The sequence below is a fragment of the Oreochromis aureus genome, linkage group 2 (genome assembly GCF_013358895.1).
Source record: "Oreochromis aureus strain Israel breed Guangdong linkage group 2, ZZ_aureus, whole genome shotgun sequence".
Taxonomy (NCBI): domain Eukaryota; kingdom Metazoa; phylum Chordata; class Actinopteri; order Cichliformes; family Cichlidae; genus Oreochromis; species Oreochromis aureus.
The window spans coordinates 24,708,453-24,727,038 of NC_052943.1; the positions used below are offsets into that span (position 1 = coordinate 24,708,453).

Here is an 18,586-nt window from a genome sequence, read left to right on the forward strand (position 1 = left end):
TCTTCCTCCAGACTTTTCAATAATGCAGAAATGCTGGTGGCTCTATTCTAATGCCTTTTAACTCTCCCTTTTTTAGGAGAATACTCCAGCAGAGGGAAACAGATGCATAAACATTTCAGGGCATCTTTCTCCTCGGCAGCAACAGACTCCTCCTATTCCCCACGTCCAATTAGTTATTATGGTCCGGCCCTTTAAGACGCAGCAGCGGGTCAGCAAGTAGTGTAGTGTTTCTCTAATTGAACTTCGCCCAATCAACAATAACTCGTTAGCAGTCGCTTTCTTTTTCTCTCTGCCTGTGAAAGCTTTCTTGCCTTGCAGGGTTTCACCCCCTCCAGCCGGTTACTTCCAAAAGATCTACATGGAACTTGGCAGAGGAACTGGGACTCTCTGAAGGGAATATAGTCCGGCTGCCTTTACAACTACGCCCGAAGCATGGTTATTTTGGAGGAAGGCTCTTACACGAGCTAAGTTGCAGAATTCGTTTCAAAATATTGTGGAGGTCTACGAGAGCACCAGAGGTAAACTTGTGGACGCTTAAATCTGCCATTTGAATGAAATAATCAACTTTCCTGAAAGCAGCACTTCTTCGGGACTGCGATGACCTCCAGTAAAGACATGAAGGCAGGTTCTGTGTTGCAGTCCGGCGGCGAGGAGAGGAGGCGGGCTCCCTTGGACCAGCTGCCGCCGCCGGCCAACTCCAACAAACCGTTAACGCCTTTCAGTATTGAGGATATCCTTAACAAACCCTCCGTGAAGAAGTCGGTCGCCAGTATCTGTCCGCCCAGAGTGCTTGAGAAAGTGACGGGCTCCAACTCAGCGAGGAACGGGATCACCACTCCGTCCTCGCCGCTGTGCGCGCTGGAGGAGCTGGCCAGCAAAACGTTTAAGGGTCTGGAAGTCAGCGTTATCCAGGCAGCGGAAGGTAAAAACTTTCTTGACCCAATTTTGAATTTTCGGGAAGGCAGGATAAGCATTCAAATTAGTTTTTAAGGGGAACAAGTACAGTAAATGCGGGATTCAGAACTAAGGTCACTGCTAGCTGGGTTTGTTTTGACTTTTTAATGCAGACATGCTAGGACAGCTGTATGGGAATGCGTGTAGAATTCAAGATAAGGAAAAGGACACGGGGCATTTACGCATGCAAATATGCGTGCATTTCATACATAAACTGATGTAAGTGGCTAATCTTTTGAATATGCTCGTGTGTGTTGTCAAAACATCAAATAGCTACTATGGCCTGCTGCATGCAGTGCTACGTTGGATTAAATAAACAGATTTTTTTTTTTATTTTTTTTTTTTACAACTGACACTATTTTACATCCTGATTCATGATGTAGGCCTGCAGCAGAAATACGTAAGCATAGCCATTCTTAGTCAACTTACTTATTTTTTGCTTGGCTAATGATATGGTGGGAATTGAAAGGTTATTCTGCTTTCCAGTGCAAATTTACTTTTTTTTTTTTACACAGTATTTAAACCATTCCAAAATGATCGCAGCAGTGGTTACCTTGATTCTGCAGGGTAAATTTCAAATGTCCTCATCAGAAATTAAGTGTGATAAATAGTTTGCTACAAGGAAAAGGTCAAAAGCAAGCCCGCAGAGCGTGGTCAGGCCTGTTCTGCACTGCCCTCTGTTGCTGTTGGAGTTTGAGGGTAAGTGACTCTTGCGGCTATTTCATCCCTCTTGTTTTTCTTCTCCCACTCATCCAAGGTCGTGAGCATCTAAATGCTTTTGGACAGAGGCAGACGTCTAAGAAGAGGAGAAAGTCGCGGACAGCCTTCACGAACCACCAGATTTACGAATTGGAGAAGAGGTTTTTGTACCAGAAGTACCTTTCTCCGGCCGACCGTGACCAAATCGCGCAGCAGTTGGGACTCTCCAACGCGCAGGTCATCACCTGGTTTCAGAATCGCAGAGCTAAACTCAAGAGGGATCTGGAGGAGATGAAAGCAGATGTCGAGTCGCTCAAGAAAATCACCCCACAGACCCTGCAGAAGCTTGTCAGCATGGACAACATTGAGGACCCCCAGAGTGGGGGCCCCGGGGCCAGATCGCCCAGTGTCTCCCCGACTTCTCAAGGACACCGGGCCTTCCCACAGTCCCCCTCCTCGTCAAGAGACCAAACCACGGATGAATTCTCGGAGGATGACGAGGAAATCGAGGTGGACGATTGACAGTCAGGGGGGGTCTGTGATTTTCATAAGCAGCAACAACAACAAAATATCAAAAGGGGACATTTTTCTTGCCAAACTTTTGCACGGATATTGACAAGAGGAGAATACACACATATATAAACATTTCGGGAAAGTTTTTCCTCCCCCATTTTTCTTTTCCTCTTCATGTTAATTTATTATTGGGACTTGTAAAGCCTTCCGAGTCTGTCATTTAAGTTTCACCACAAAAAATCTGAGGAATCCCTGCTATTCTTTCAGACAGACCAAATTGTTATGGTACAGGAAGACTGATAATTGTATAGACTAAACATTTAAATATACATTTTATTATTTCGTGATTCAAGGGGGTGGAAAAGTTGTGCAATTATTTTTGCCATTTATTCGCCTTTTTTCAATAAAATTAATCAGACGTGACGAATATTTAAATCACACCCCCTATGATTTTTTTAAGCAAATACACCCCAACTTGTAGGTTCATCCTACATTAAGAATAGACTTATTTTTTTGTCCTGAGAGAAAGGTGTTTCTGCAAGCTTGGAGGCCTATTCGCAGCGCAAAGAAGGCGTCCATTGCTATCGACTGCAAACTTTTACACGCTCTGAATTCTGTATATAGATCAAACATCCTATGCGATAATTTTATTGTAACATTCTATTTAATCAGCATCTATGTAAATAAAGGTTATATGGTATTTCAAGAAGCTTTCGGCGCTGTTGGATGTGTGATTGTGCACATGAGCCTAAATTTAAAAAATAAACCAGAGAGTTGACTGAAATAAAAGGGGTTTGATTTTACATTTTAGAGGGAGGAAAATGGGCCATAATCCCTCTTTTCTATAAAGGAATCTTCTATCATAAAGACGCACTAAATAGAATTAAAACAACCTCTGGATTTGCTTTGAGAGTTTAAGGAGACACATAAAATATTCACCCTAAAATTTGCTTCGCTTGGTAAAAACGGGACTTTCTGAATAATTGACCTCTGCTTTCAAGCCTGAAGTGCCATGACTTCAATTAGCAGCCGTCCACCGCCTTTATTCCCATTCTCTCCACCGGCTTTGAATACATCCTGTCGCAAGAAGGTCCCGGTCTGGCTGCGGTGTTAAGAAAAGCTTGCCTCCACCCCTGCGCCATATGTTTTCTTCCTCCTTCTATGAATCGTCTTTAACACAACTAGTGGACATGATTGATTAGGTTAACCCGCCTTTGCCTTGCATAAAACAGCTTCCACCGAGCCGTGGGCAATAATGGCACGCATCTGCCACTCTTGACTCGGGTTTGTTTGGAAAAAAGGAGAAAAAGGCACCAATGAATAGCAAATGGGTTAGTGTGAGGATCCTAATGAATAAACCTCAATGGGAGGCAGTGGAAATGCGACGTGCTGCTGCTGCTGCTGCCAGCCGACCATTTGCAACAGTTTTGTAGCCACACCAAAAGTTTGGTGAATGTGTGTTATTGAGGGAGAGGAGGTGGCTGCTGTTGTAGTTTATTTAATGACAGAAAGTAGTTTATCTTAAATTGAGTTCTCCTTAAGCTTATGTTCAACATAAAAACCGTCCTGCAGGATTTTTAAAATCGCTTTTCCGCGCTTCCCTTTAAAATATTTTCGAGGTTTTTGTTTTTTTTTTTTTCAATTTAGAGACCTAATGAGAGAAGCGTAATCAAATGTATGATTTTTAACCGAAATTAATTTAAAATGCTCTTAACATTTCAGAAGAAAAATCGGATAATTCGCATTTAGTTTGTCGAACATGAAATAAGGAAAATAAAAATGAATTTAACAACATTTCAAATTAAATCTGAAAGAATAAACATTTTGCAAAATAAGTTTAAAAGGTATCACATCGTTTATTTATTTATTTATTTATTTTTGCTAAGAAGAACAGACTGAAAATTCAGAAAAAAATGTTTTCTTATTTGAGACAGTCGTCTTTTATTTTTAATTGTCTGTTATTAGAAAAACTCACTTCGATCAAAAACAAAAAAAAGTGAAACTGGGGGAAAACTAAAGGGCTTGTTAGGACCCAGTTTTTTCTTCTCTTCTTTTGGGTGGGCAGATAAACACAGCAGACTGGCAAACACAATAGAAGTAATCGGCTGGAATCGTGGAGGTTGAAAAGTCAAGTAGGCCTTTTATTATAAAGACACTCTGGACTGGCAGCAGGAACAACGCAGGGGATGGAGCCTTAAATAAAAGTCAGTGTAAAATGGATAAAGCCCCCAATAGGATTAACCTCCTGATAAAGCTACAACATTTTCTTTATAAATAACACCCATTTCTGAAAACTTCAATTCACTGTGATTTTCACTGAGCTTATAACAACTCCTTTAATTATTAATCAGATGACTCTCTACAATCCTTTATTATTTTTTTTGTTACAAAGTATCAATTTCATTAATTAAAAATTGGTTTAGAAATAATAATTAACATCTTTAATTGAATTGCTGTATGAATAGCTGTTTTTCTTTTTATGATAATGTGTACCATCTATTTGACTCTTTTCTTCAAAATGACTTTAAAACACAGATGGTCCTGTACGTCAAGAGACAGCAGGCACTTGGCTTTCAAAGTGACTGGGTCACGTTTAGATGCACATTTATAATTTAGTATAAAGAGGACCAAAAAAACCCAGAGACAACCTGTAATGTGGCTAAGAGCTCCAACAGAGAACTGGAAACATATATTTTGGCGTGAAGGTCACAGCTTTAGAAGATTGTCGTTTTGTTTGCAACATAAGAGTACCCTGAAGAGACATCCTCAAGGGTGGAAAATCACGTGTCTGTGTGTTTGTTGTGGAGGGGGGATTTTTTTCTTTTTTATAGTAACGTTTAGATGTTATCAAGCTTACTGTAAAAAAATACGGAAAATCCTTTTTTTTGCTCAGGCTCCACCATGAGAAATTCCAGTGATTCTTTACTCAACAGCTGCCTTACTACAGGTTACTGACCTCCACACTTGGAAAATTGTTCTGCCCTTGATGAAGACGAGGATTTCTTTAATATGAACTCTAAACTTATTTCTAACCTTTGCCCTTTAAGACACGTGAACACTGATGTCTGTCCACATCTAGCACAGAACAAAAATATCCTAGATGTTATCTATGCAATATTACGCAAGTGTTAAACATTTACTGTTATTTTTTTTCTTAATATGAATTTCCACACAAGATCTTTAAGAAACCCCATCGAGCAGCCCAGCAAACTGTTGCTTAAATGGTTTGGCAGCAACACCACAGCGTACTTAGAAAGAGTAGAGACAGAAGGCTTGTATGTATTATCAGATCATGTCAGGTTATCAGAGACTTTGCTTTCACTCAGGACAAGATCACACACATCAAAGCTAGTGTGATGCCTGAGAAGCACCAAGTGTGCCATCTAGTGCCCATCTGGGAGGATTTGCTTTGCAAGAAGAGCAAAACAGCCACAGAATGTGACAGAGATAAAACTCAGTGCAAAGATAAAACTGCCTCAGTTTTCTCTGAAAGCCATGTAGAAAAATATCCCTGTGTTATAGAAAGAAGGGGAAAAAAGTGGAGGTGGTTGTACATTCTGTTATTCCGAAGAGAAAATTCACTGGACTCACTGAACACATGAAGGTCACCATAAGAAGCACTGCAGTGACTCTGAAAACAGCAGTTCGATTGAAACGGGGGAGCTTTCTAAAGCACTTATCTCCAGTTTGGGATGTGGACCACAGATTTGTAACAGAGTGTGGGAGTATGGTGCTTCATAGATAGGGGCATTTATCAGGTATGCAGGACCTAACGAAAGCTTTTGCTGGTTTCAGGGATTGTTTGAGACCATATAATCTCAGGATGCGTCAACATCTGCGCCATCAAATTTCATGCTTTTTAAAAAATCTGTATATTGCAGGAATCCTAACTTATGAGATGAAATGTTAAACTGCTAAGAAAAAACAACAACGACAAAAAGTTGTACCTAAGTGACTTTGAAGACAAACACTTTATATAGTTTTTATATTAGTGAATTACTTCTTAATTTTCCTGACCTGCTTCGTAAATAAAAGCAAACCATTTATGTGGATGACTGGAAAACACACACACACACACACACACACACACACACACACACACACACACACACACACACACACACAAACAAAACAGTTGCATAAGCAGCGAGCTTAAATGTGCATGTATCTAGTAGGGATAATCCTGAGTAATCTACACACTGACATGTTTACAGAGAACTACCATGCAGGGGAGGGATAGTAGTTGTTTCCAAGGCGCCGAATATCACTCAGATTACAGTAAGGTCAATTATAAAAATGGAAAAGACACGGCAGGGCTGTAAATCTAGCCTGAGCAGGCCTGTGAGAGAGGAAACCAAGTGGTCTGTGTCAACACAGAAGCAGCTACATGGCTGAGATAGGAGACGCATATTCACACTTCCTAATATTAGGAGTCACAGGTTTCTGACTCGTCAAAAAAAACTGCTGCTGTGGGTCTTGGGTGACTATTAAAAACATGATCTCTGAAACAATCATACACCAAACTTTTCTGTGAAAGGCCCCAGAAAAACTGAAAATGCAAAAGCCAGTGTAGCGAAACGTGCTGCGCTCTGCAAACGAACTTAGAAGATGTTTTATTTCAGAGATAAACTACCTGCAGAAGCATGAACAGTTTTCTCATGGAAGATGGGGAAATAGTCCAGATGTGTAAAGCATGGCAGACATATTCGGGGCTGTATCTGCAGCCAAAACAGATTTTACTTTAATCATGAAAGTGGGGAAAAAAGCTAAGAAATCTGATTTTGTTTTTCACATTTGCTCTTTATATCTTCTGCACATCATTTATTTTGCTAGTAGTGATTTAAAGTTTAAAATTTAAACGAAAAAAAATCATGAAAAACATCCAATAACTTCATGACAAAACAAGTAATGATTATATATTTTTAATGTAAACATAGGGGAATAATTTGTGTTCAATTTTGAAATTAAAAGAAACACTGCACTCGTAGTGCCAACACATGGCTGCAGTTAAGCGATTTGTTGACAAAGTTTAATAATAAGGCACACACACCCCCCTCCAAAAAGCCCAACCCCCCCTCCCCATAAATAATATGGTTTCACAACTGCAGCCATAACCTCACTAATGATTATGGATTTGTACGCAGGGAAAAGAAAATCCACTGCTGAGTGGATTTTCTTCATTGCCAACTGGATCATAACTCACACTTAGCTTACTGAATAACTTCTTGCAGCTTTTATCGAGATATTAAATAAAACTGCAATGAGCACCAATCTCTTTGTATTCTGTCCAGAACCCTCCATTCAGCCTGTCAGGTGATGTGTACAATAAATAATGAATTAGACACCGAGAGCCTTTGTGTATGCAGGCCTTATGCTGATGGAAACACCTACTCAATCATTAACACGAGCTCAATTTTCCATTTAAAATTTTATTTTCAAAAATACAAAACAAGGAAAATAAGTATATGTACACAAACACTATTAAAATAGAATATGTATTGTACAAAATATGTACAGCTTTTGTCCAACTGAAAAACAAGTCCTATCTGGTTCTTTTGTCCTTGATGGTGTAGTGAAGAACTAATGGCTGGGCCTAAAGAGAAAAGATATTGCAGTATTTAAAGTGAGATATACATAACCATACACATCTTGCACAGATAACGCAAAAACTATCCCACTACTTCCAGACTGAGTGTTTTGTTCAATTGAAACAGATTGTTTTAACAGTTATTTTTCAAGCTATGACTGGAATTTTTTAATCATACATCTTAATATTTTCTCCTTATTTACCAACTGAATTCTAGTACAAAGGAATTGTTCAGGTGTAAAGAAATGTGTGGCATTCATCTGCGCTAGCTGACAGTGGGTGCACTGTACCTTGCCAAACCAGTGTGAGAGCCATAACCGCTTCATGGTCATGTGATCTGGCAGAAACTCGTTATTGAACAGCATCTGGACCTGTAGGGAGGCCATACAAACAGATGTGAAGAAAAACTTCATATAGACTTTTATTACTTCTTTCGTCACTGAAAACATGATTGGGCAGCTTTGTTTTAATGACCCTGCTACTGTCATGGACTAAACTTTTTTATTCTGAATTTTTTAAATGGAATATGTCACTGAGAGACCTTAATGAAAATGAAAAAAAGCCCCCAAAACCCCAAAAAAGATAATAGCACATTTGTTTAACATTAAATTCAATTAATAATGCTGATACTATAATAATACAATAATGTTGTTGCACAATAGCCTGCTTCCTGTAAATTGCCTATAGTTGATTTATTGGTTTATATGATTAGTTTCACAGAAAAGGCACTTTCAAGCTGAACTATGACTTAAAAAGTGCGCACACAAATCCAGCATTGGCAAATGCCTTCAGTAGTACAAAGTGTGAACTCTGGAGGGGGGGGGGGTGTCCAGGCTTTATTAAGTCTATATGTGATGGAAAGAATACAAATCTATTTAGATCCTTCTGCAGCACACATGAGGAAAATACAGCCCGAGAGCTGAAATTGGCCCACAGAGCAAGTCAGCTATGGTCCTAACAGTAAAACACTATATTAATGTTATTATTACTGCATATAATGCAGCCCTCTTTGGAAGATTAACCAACATTTTAATTAGCTCGCATCTTTTTTCTGTCTGAGGATCCAAAACCTATCTCAGTGAAACACAAGGAAACAAAATGGGCAAGAAAGAACGGACAAAGATAAACCCAGAAATGGCTTATGTCATGAATGCACCACAATGACACCCACAAACAAAACATTCAAGTAAGGACGAGCAGAAACATTAATAGGTAGAGTGGTGATTTATAATGTAAAGATAAAATGATCTTAATGGAAATTAAACTAAGTCTGACTTAACCATTTTGACACAAATAAAGGTAAACAGTAAGTTCTTTACTTCTTAAACAAGGACGCAGCTTTATTGTGTCTGTCAGGTTTACCAAGATGTGACACAGTTTAACACATTTAAACTGAAACATGTGGTATGTTGTTAATTATTGGTAGTGCAAATGCAAACAGGAAAAAAGCCCTTTAAGGTATGTAGTTCTGGGGTGAAATTCACTGAATTGTTTGGTCTGAAATCGACAAACATGTCTAATAAAGATTACAAATGAACTGTAATTAAGGGCCAGGATAAGTTGACCCTGTAAAAAAAAGCACGAGGGATCAAGAGTGAGGTTGGTTAGACAGATCAATTATTTTACACAGTAATTAGTAAAAATAACAAATAATTTTTTGTAGAACAACAATGCTGGGAAATAATATTGTAATGTTACAGTTTGATGACATAAAAGACTATGGCTGACTTACCTGGTGTTTTTCTACGTTTAATCGATGACAAAGCACTTTCCGTAGGTGCCTCACTTCTGCTCGAACAGAACAGCGAACAAACTTCTGCTGCAGAGATAAAGTCAAACAGTGCACTGTAAAACTCCAGACAGGCAATATAATGAGTCATTAACATGTTCAAACTGAAAATAATTCAAATAAATTATGGCCAGCTGCACATTTATTTTACTGCATAGCCTCCTATAACCCCAGGGGAGATGTTTAGGGACCGTTCTTGTTTATTCTGAAGGTAAATGCGTCAGATTTATACCTTTTTCTTAAAAAAAAAACTGTAAAACTGATAAACTGGGCTCAGTTAAACTTTTGGACTTTAAGACTCACATTTTGTACTGATGGAGGAACTGGTGCAGTGTTGAGGCAGAGTTTTATACCAATATTTATAAAAGTTTTGTTTTGTTTTGTCTGTAAGGCTAGAAAAGCATGCCTCTGTCTTAACAGTAGTCTTAAATTTTGTCCTTAAAATAATAAAATGTTTATAATATCAACATTTGTAGAGTATCACCCACTCTAACAGTGTTTTGTTACAAAAGCACATTTCAAGTATTAAGGAAATATAAACTAAGATAAATTACCTGGGAGTGAAACACCAGGGTGTGGCATATTCGTGTTACAATTAGATTTACAGTGAAGAAAAATTCTGCTTCCTGCTCGACATTTTCCAGACCCGACTGACTTATTCAACACTCTGAAGCCACGGTGCTAAACTTACTTATCCCCAAAAATGCAGGGTGAGTTTTACTTTTCTTTTTGTAGAACTCAGACAGAAATTTGCTTTAATTAATTCACATCTCAGTAAAAAAACAAAACAAAGCAGACTACGACTGCATATGCAGAGTAGTGAGAAAGTGGTCAGGGTGAAGTACAACTGAATATAGTCAGTAATTTTTGAAATACTAAAAGTTGAGATGAAATACCTAAACAACCAGGTTCAAATCTGCCTTATTATGAAACTGAACCCATGTAAAATCAAAATTAACTCTCCCAATCAAACTCCTCTTAAGCAGAAGAGTTTAGGAAAAGGACATGGCTTTGGTATCACATGCACGTCTGTTAAACAATGGTGCCCTCTGCTGGAAAAACAAATCATTGCACTATTGATGATGTACAGCTGCGGCCCGTACCCCGGGGCTGGGGACGGCTGCGTTGAGGCTCGGGTGTGAAATTTATGGTTTTCAGGGGTTTTGTCAGTTTTTGTCATCATTTTTAAAAATAGTTTTTATCGTTAACGCGATTTCCCTGGGTCTTTCCCCGTGTGTTATGAATAAATCTTTTTTTTTTTTTTTTGGTATCGGTTGTATTTTGTTATATTTATCTGCAACACCTTAAAGGCCGGTCTGTGAAAATATTGTCGAAATACCGTGCAATAGACATTTGGCTGCTACATTTCATTAATGAGTATATTTCATTTCTTATTTATATATTCTGTATTTATATATGTATATATTTAAATATGTATCTATATATTTAAAATTCATTGTTGTAATGTACAGAACCAAAATTAGAAAAAAAACTGTCTCTGTCCAAATACAAGTTTTGGCTTTCCAACAAAAGGAAATCCCCTGAACTGAAATAAGAACATTTCACCATTTCTGTAAGTGGGGTTTCGTTTTACTGCATAAAATAATCAGTTTTTTGCTTGTAAAGTTGAGCATTCCAGGTCTGAGAAACACTGCCCTAAATATATATATATGTATAGAGAGAGAGAGCAAAGGTCCATTTGAAGGCATGAAAACCCCTTCTAGTAGCAGACTTCATTTTTCATGAATCCAAAATGGTTTGGCCCAAAGAATGGATGACATAATGACGGGTAAGTGGTTGTGCACTTAAAGAGCGAAAACTTGACAAGTATACATTAATAGATCTGGTCCCCAAAGCAATTTAAAACAATGCATTTGTTCCAACTATTTAATGATACACTTGTGTGTGATGTTTGAGTTAACACAGCTTGTTTGACATAAGGACCTCAACACTAACCACTGCAAACATTACCCAACAGCTTAAGCCTCCGATTTCAATACGTGGGCCAAAGATACTACGAAAATCCAGTTATTGAGAAAGAAGCAGTTTGGTTGGGAAATAAAGAATGATTATATGCCTCACTGGTGTATTTCTCCCACTTATCCCTGTCTCTCTGTGAGTGTGATGTTTCATCAGCAGCCAGACAAACCAGACCTTCTGTGTCCGCACTTGTCACTGTGCCATGTATTTGCTGTACAGTTAAGTGTGGAAATAACTTGTAAAAGCTTCAAAAAACGTGCCCCGGAGACATGTTTGAAAAGGCCACTTTAAAAGCAATAATAAACACTTAACAATCTCACAAAGTAAAAAGACTTGCTGATGTACGTTTATGGTACTCTATCAGGGCTTATTAGTGACTTACCTGAAGAGTAAGCTTTGTTTTATCTTTTTTTTCAGCTAGTGATGAACTGAAAAACAAGAAATAAAGAGCGCTGAAACATGCATGCTATGTTAAAACAGGTTTATCTTGAACCTCATAGCTTACAACATGCAGACTAATATAATCACCTTCATATTTACATTCTATCAGCCTTATCTCAAATAAATATTTTATAAAAGTACACACAGATCACTTTAAGATAATCCATTACAGTCAAAAGTGCAGCCTACCTTAACCTTTCTAAACACAGTGAAACCTGCTCGTCGTATCTGTAGAAGTGAGCTTTTGAGTGGTCAAAGCTTGTGTAAGGTACTGTAGCATCTGGTACACCATCTAGACAGAAAAAGCAATCAGGGTTAATAATAGAGATGTCACGATACCACTTTTTTATGTCCGATACCGATACCGATATGAATCTGATATAGTGTGTTTTTTAATCAATAAAACTGTTTTGTTAATATCTTGCTGCTTTTGTATAAGTTCATACTCAAGTTAAAAAAAAAACAAGCACTAAAGCTATTCTGTTATACCAGTATGCAAAAAATACACTGCACCCAAAATATTTCATAGTTCAGCAATACTGATCAATCTAATAAACTTAAACCTACTCCATCCTCCCTATTCTGGTATTTTAAAGAGTAAGCAACCTAACTAATAGGGTTCTAAAACTCCCAGCAAAAAAAAAATAAAAAAATAGGGAACCACCCCCCACCCTCCACCTCATGATGCTTAATGGATGTAATCAACTTTAATTTGATGCAGTGTGAAAAAAAATGCACAGAAATCAATTATTTTTCAAGAATAATTAAATAGATTCAACATCTTTCTTCAACAGAATTCCAGACTGCACAGATGGTACCTTCCCAAAGGAAAAAGTACTATAGCTTACTAGGGTATATTAGACTTAACAGTTACTATATACAGTAATGGACTTCTATACATTTTACATCAGATTAAAACTTTGAGTGTAAGATTCAGATAATTATTTATTAAAAGCTAGACATTTTAAATGAGAATAAGAAAGAAAAGTATGTCTTTGTGCTCCCTTTTCCCTGTTCATGCCCTATCGGCCCCCCCGGCTAAACTTTGCTAGATCCGCCCCTGCACAGTTACCAGCCGTCAGCTGCGTAGAAAAGGATCCTGGTGTAGAAAGTAATATTAAATAAATTCTAACAACAGCTTATCAAGCTTAAACGTGCTGCTGTTGTTCGGCCGCTGTTTTCCTCTTTCTGGCGCGAAGTGGTCAATAAACAAACAAGAGAGACGGACTCGCGACAGAAAAGCCGATCAGCTGATCATTGATCAGTTTCATGATTGAAGTAGCAACAAGAGAGGGAGGGGGAGAGAAGAGGCAGTCGCTCCATATATCGGTTGTTAAGCTTAACGTGGGAATGCTTTATAAACATTCACTTGCTTTACTTCTCTCTGGGATAACTTCCTCGGAGATGAAATGCCGGATTGGTAGCGAGGCTACAAATACACACAGCCGCTCTATCACGTGACGCACACTGCTCCGACGTGCTACGGTTATGAGCCGAGTTATGCCGTGTCGCAAGTTTTTTGAGGTGCTTTTTTGATATTTAATGGATCGGATTATATTTTTTATTTCCCTCCGATATCCGATCCAGTAATTTACGTCAGTATCGGACCGATACCGATACGTAATATCGGATCGGTCCATCTCTAGTTAATAAATCAGGTGCAGTTTGACTCAGGGCAGACAATCACCACCTCTGTCACTACCTCACTATGGTGCTCAGTAGGGCTGTGCGATATGACCAAAATCTCATATCCCGATATAAGAATTCTATCGTGCCGATAACGATATAAATCACAAAAATGTAACATTTTCTGTAAATTATGCGAATCTCGGGCAGCTCGACTTGCAGGAAGTGTTTCCAGCTGCGCGTCATGTAGCTGGAGTCGAGTATTTTAACAGATGCATGAAACTATACATTTTTAGACATAGGTTGTAACGGCCGCCGTTTTCTTTGTGAATATTTATTACATGGCGTGCTGCGGGGAAAAGCCTGTTCTAACGTTTGAGTCTAAGGTTTATTTTTTAGCACCCGGCGGCTCTTTTTTGCTTCTCATACGTAAATAATCTGCTCTTTCACGTGATTGAGTTTATTTTGAAAAGTCTCAACAGGATCTTGAGCTTTATTGTGAAGGGTTTATATTAAATATAAGAGAGAGAGAGAAATTAATATAGCCACTACAGTGACCATCAAAACGATGAAAAAATATTGCCGTAAACAGTTTATTTTACGACACCACGAAACAAACGATAGCGTAAAATGAAATGATAGACGTTTTTATATCGTCATCCGATATATATCGTTATATCGAACAGCCCTAGTGCTCAGGACTTGCAAAAAAGCATAACTGCTTGAAATTTGATGATAATCTTGAAAAACAATTTGCAGCTGTGGCCAGTGTGGCATAATTCTGACCAGTACATCAGCAAAAAAGTAAGATTTGTGTTATTAAGATAAATATCAGTCTCATAGTCACTCATTAACTAATTCAAAACCACTGCATTATTTGATAACAGCTGGCTCAATATGGCATGATTTGGATTCAACCAATTAATGCACTGGATATCAGATAGTGTCTTTTTGTATAATGCAGACAGATGCAAGAATAAAATGATGACTTACCATCTCCAGCAGGCTGAATGACTCTCTCTAATCCCCGTGACTGATAAAACTCCTTTATTCTTTTGTCTTCACCTAAGCAAACATAACAAAGGATTTTACTAAGAAAATCATTCAAATGTGACAGGCAGCAACTCATAAGAACAGCCTACATCTGTTAAAAACTTCATTCTGTTAAAGGATGCTTTCATTTGGTTATTACTCCAGCATTTACTTTATTAGCAGGTGCTAAACAAGCACATGCCTTGCAAAAACATAACCAACTATAACTAACAAATAGTAGAGACCAGTTTTGTTTACATACTTTCTTGTAATCCAGGCACCAGTTTGTAGACAATGTCTTGCATCACTCGATCCAATTTGAGGTTGAGTAACGGCTGTGTTTCATGAATTTTGATGTTGCACATTGGACAATATTTGCTTGTTTGCAAATACTTTACGATACAACTTTTACAGACTGTAGAGGAAAAAAAGAAACACAGATATTTGCTTCACATTACGCTGATAACAGACAGTTTAACAGTGCCTGTGAAATGGCATTAAGGCTGTTGACAGCAAATGATATTAGGATAAATGATCATTTGGCTCTGTTAACACTCACAGGTGTGTAAACACTCTGTTATTGTTGTGGCATCTATGAAGTAGCCTGCACAAAGGTAGCAGACAATGTGTTCGTTCAGGTCCTTGATCTTCAACTTTACTTCCTCCTGTGGAGACAAAAAAAGCGTTTTGACAAGCTGGCTACTTTGTTAGTTACACCTTTGGAACTGCTTGTTTACACAAATATCTAGCAGATCATATGGCAGCAACACGAAATTTAGGCATGCAGACATGGTCAACAGGGCCTGCTGAATTTAAACCCCAGTATCAGAATGGAGGGAAAAAAATTGACTTAAAGTGATTTTCAATATGGCATGGCTCTTGGTGCCAAAAGGACTGGACTGAGTATTTTAGAAGCTGCTGATCTATTAGGATTTTCACACACAAACATCTCTAGGGTTTATAGACGATGGTCCAAAAAAGAGAAAATGCCCAGTGAGCGACTGTTCTCGGGGTGAAAATTCCTTCTTGATGTCAGAGGTCAGAGAAGAATGGTCAGACTGCTTTGACAATGAATCACTCATGAAACCAAGGTATGCAGAAGAGCATCTCTGAACATGTCAAACCTTGAAGCAGACGGGCTACACTAACAGAAGACCACACTGGTGCCACTATTTTCAGCTAACAGCAGGAAACTGAGGCTACACTTTGCACAGGCTCACCAAAACTGGACGCTAAAAGACTGAAAAAACAGTGCATGGTCTGATCAGTTTCAATTTCCTTTGGGAAACATTCGGATGGTATGGTCAGAATTTTGTGTAACTAACACAAAAGCATAGATCCATCCTGCCTTGTATCAATGGTTTAGGCTGGATGTGATCCAGTAGGAAAAGACCCTATGTCGCAAAGTACAAATCTTTGCTTATTATGTATGTATGATTTAGGTCATTTATGGGAAATATTTAAAGTCAAAATATGAGTACATAAAACTGTAGAAATTCTTACAAAAACTACTGCTATATGCATTTATGTTACAACATTGATGTTTCATTTCTTTGAATGTAATGGTTATTGTGATACCCGTAGTAGAATTATACTTACAAAACAGTAAGAGTATAATTACAGTGAAAACACTGCTGTGAACCATAGCCAAAAGCAAAGGGCACATGGCCAGTGTTTAACAAAAAGACAACCTATAAAAATCTAACAGGTGTTGAAAACAAATAAACCACTGATTCACCTGAGTTGTTGGCCTGATGAAGGCCGTTCCATAGTTTAAGCACTACATGCACAAAAACCAAAATCATGATTGCCTCTGGATTTAAACTATGAACAGGGAACAGCTTAGAAGCCTTGATCAGATGAGAGATGGACTGCTGGCAAAAGCAAGCAAAAGGCCATAAAACTAAACTCTGTATGTAAATAACAAGAGCTATGGATGATGGATGGATGAAGGCACTATCAAACTAGGAAGCTTACTTAAAAATCTGAAGGATCTGGGATTTTCACAAGACAAAGGTAACAGACTATTCAGGACAACTTTGTAGAGCAGTGTATTCCCTTCTTTCTAAAGGAACAACAGAAACCAAATTAAAAATGTCCCCTACAGCACAATTCCTGTGGAGTCATAGTATGCGGTCACTGCAGAGGCCAAGCATTCAGACTTGTACTGTTTTTATATCCATGCGCAGAATGAGCCTTTGAATGGTGATTACGCACACAAGTCCAGTTGATCTACATACAGTTTTTGTAGTTTTTTACTATATTTTTAGCAGAAAATTTTTTAAGTTTCAGTAAATTTAACATAAAAAAAATCTTAGAAAGGTTGCAGTACTGAAGATTTTTTTTTGGAATGGAAAAGCCTCTTTAGTGGGTGCCAATTTTTTTAAATGCATGAAAAATCAGAGTTTAAAGCTGAATTAAACGAGACTTTCTTTATGGCTCACCCCTATAGACAAGTGTCTGTGTTTTGCTCAAGTACTCAAACATGAAAACGGGTTTGTCCAGCTCAGAGAGGTGCTGCTCTAAGCTGACCCTGACCTTTGACCTCTGTGGGAAAGACCCACGAACCGACCAAAACAAAATAAAGTTTTCCTACTAGTGGCGCCGGTGAATGTTCATACAAAACATGGATTAAATGGAAACAAAGGGGGACATTTTGACAGAAAAGTGGAATGATGTTTGTCACGTTTTTGGACTGATTTGGTGGAAACCGTGAGCAGCATCGCGATGAAACATTTAAAATAGAGTAAAAGCAACGAAGGGTTCTCTTACTAACAACTCCGTGCGATCAAATCAACCACAAACCCACGGCAGTTCGAAACAAGAGAGCCGTTACTTCATTACACAACGAGAAAGAACCCACGGAGTGCGACGACCGTTACCGCCCCACTTTACTCACACAACGCTTGATTTAAATGTAAAAAACAAAACAAAAAAACAACCCGAGCTTGAACTGAGAATAAGTCCTAAATGTGTGCTTTGGAAAAGGCAAAATAACAGTTAGTTGACAAGGTTCCAGCACGCTGCTCCACAGAACAACACGATCGCACTCATGCCCTCTACGCATGCTCAAGCACGTCTCTCCTCGCAGCGCTTCAGCAGCATCGCTCTCCTCTCTCTCCATCAGCGCCGCGGAGGCGACAACGATCTGCCGCTAATACGTGGGATTAAGTCCCCCCTGCTACACTTCGACCCTCGGTACCTTCCCCCCTCTGTGAGGACGAGCTCAAGTAACACCATTACTCACCTCGTTTCGCAGTGGGTCCAGTTTGTAAACTGACTGTAGCTGATTTCGTAGCCGCATCGCTATGGCCATCGGACCTTGCTCCGCCATCTTTGGGACTTATGCTAAGTTCCGGGTAAACCGGAAGTGGCATTTTCTGTTAAGTTGAGGCGGGGAGCTGCGAAATGAAAAAAAAAAAAGAATAGGAGAAAAACGTATTTTAATAATAATAATACTAAAAGAATAATGATTTAACGAACGAGTGGGAACAAACTCCGATTTTTTCCAATGAAAACATATAAAAAAACACTATTGTTATAAAAAATGTTATTTAAAAAAGGAGAGTGAGAATGTGAGAAAAGGCTTAAAAAAACTAAAGAATAATAATTAATAGATCATAAAATGGTGAAATACGTGGCTAAACGTAAAGTAATCATCTGAAAGTAATAGATTAAATGGTCACTAAATGTTAGCTAAACTGTCACAAAGTCATGTGTACACTCACTGGCAACTTTATTAAGTACACTTTTTAGTACCAAATTGGACCCCCTTTTCCCTTTAGAATGGCCTTAACTCTTTTTGCCAGAGTCAATATGATACTGGAAACATTAGAGATTAGAGATCTTAGAGATTGTTGTACATACTGACATAATAACATCTCAGAGTTGCTGCAGATTTGTGAGATGCAAATTCTTAGTGTTACTCTCCCATTCCACCTCATCTGAATGGTGTTTTTGAATTG

General features: G+C 38.4%; 2 protein-coding genes across 3 annotated transcripts; one reads left to right on the plus strand and one right to left on the minus strand.

Moving 5' to 3' along the window:
- Positions 1 to 231: 231 nt before the first annotated feature.
- Positions 232 to 2,893, plus strand: lbx2 (ladybird homeobox 2). Its single transcript, XM_031743003.2, has 2 exons — positions 232 to 922; positions 1,712 to 2,893. The coding sequence occupies exons 1-2, from the start codon at positions 598 to 600 to the stop codon at positions 2,173 to 2,175; spliced, it is 789 nt and encodes a 262-aa protein (XP_031598863.1). The 5' UTR covers positions 232 to 597; the 3' UTR covers positions 2,176 to 2,893.
- Positions 2,894 to 7,575: 4,682 nt separating this feature from the next.
- Positions 7,576 to 18,004, minus strand: pcgf1 (polycomb group ring finger 1). Of its 2 annotated transcripts, none has more exons than XM_031743010.2 (9): positions 17,869 to 18,004; positions 15,181 to 15,286; positions 14,884 to 15,036; positions 14,583 to 14,654; positions 12,153 to 12,255; positions 11,905 to 11,950; positions 9,486 to 9,569; positions 8,044 to 8,124; positions 7,576 to 7,759 (listed from the first exon to the last, which is right to left on the minus strand). In XM_031743010.2, the coding sequence occupies exons 1-9, from the start codon at positions 17,953 to 17,955 to the stop codon at positions 7,709 to 7,711; spliced, it is 783 nt and encodes a 260-aa protein (XP_031598870.1). In that variant the 5' UTR covers positions 17,956 to 18,004; the 3' UTR covers positions 7,576 to 7,708. The 2 variants fall into 2 exon arrangements, with proteins under 2 accessions (XP_031598870.1, XP_031598869.1); XM_031743009.2 differs by having other exon boundaries at positions 9,486 to 9,572.
- Between the last annotated feature and the right edge of the window lie 582 nt (positions 18,005 to 18,586).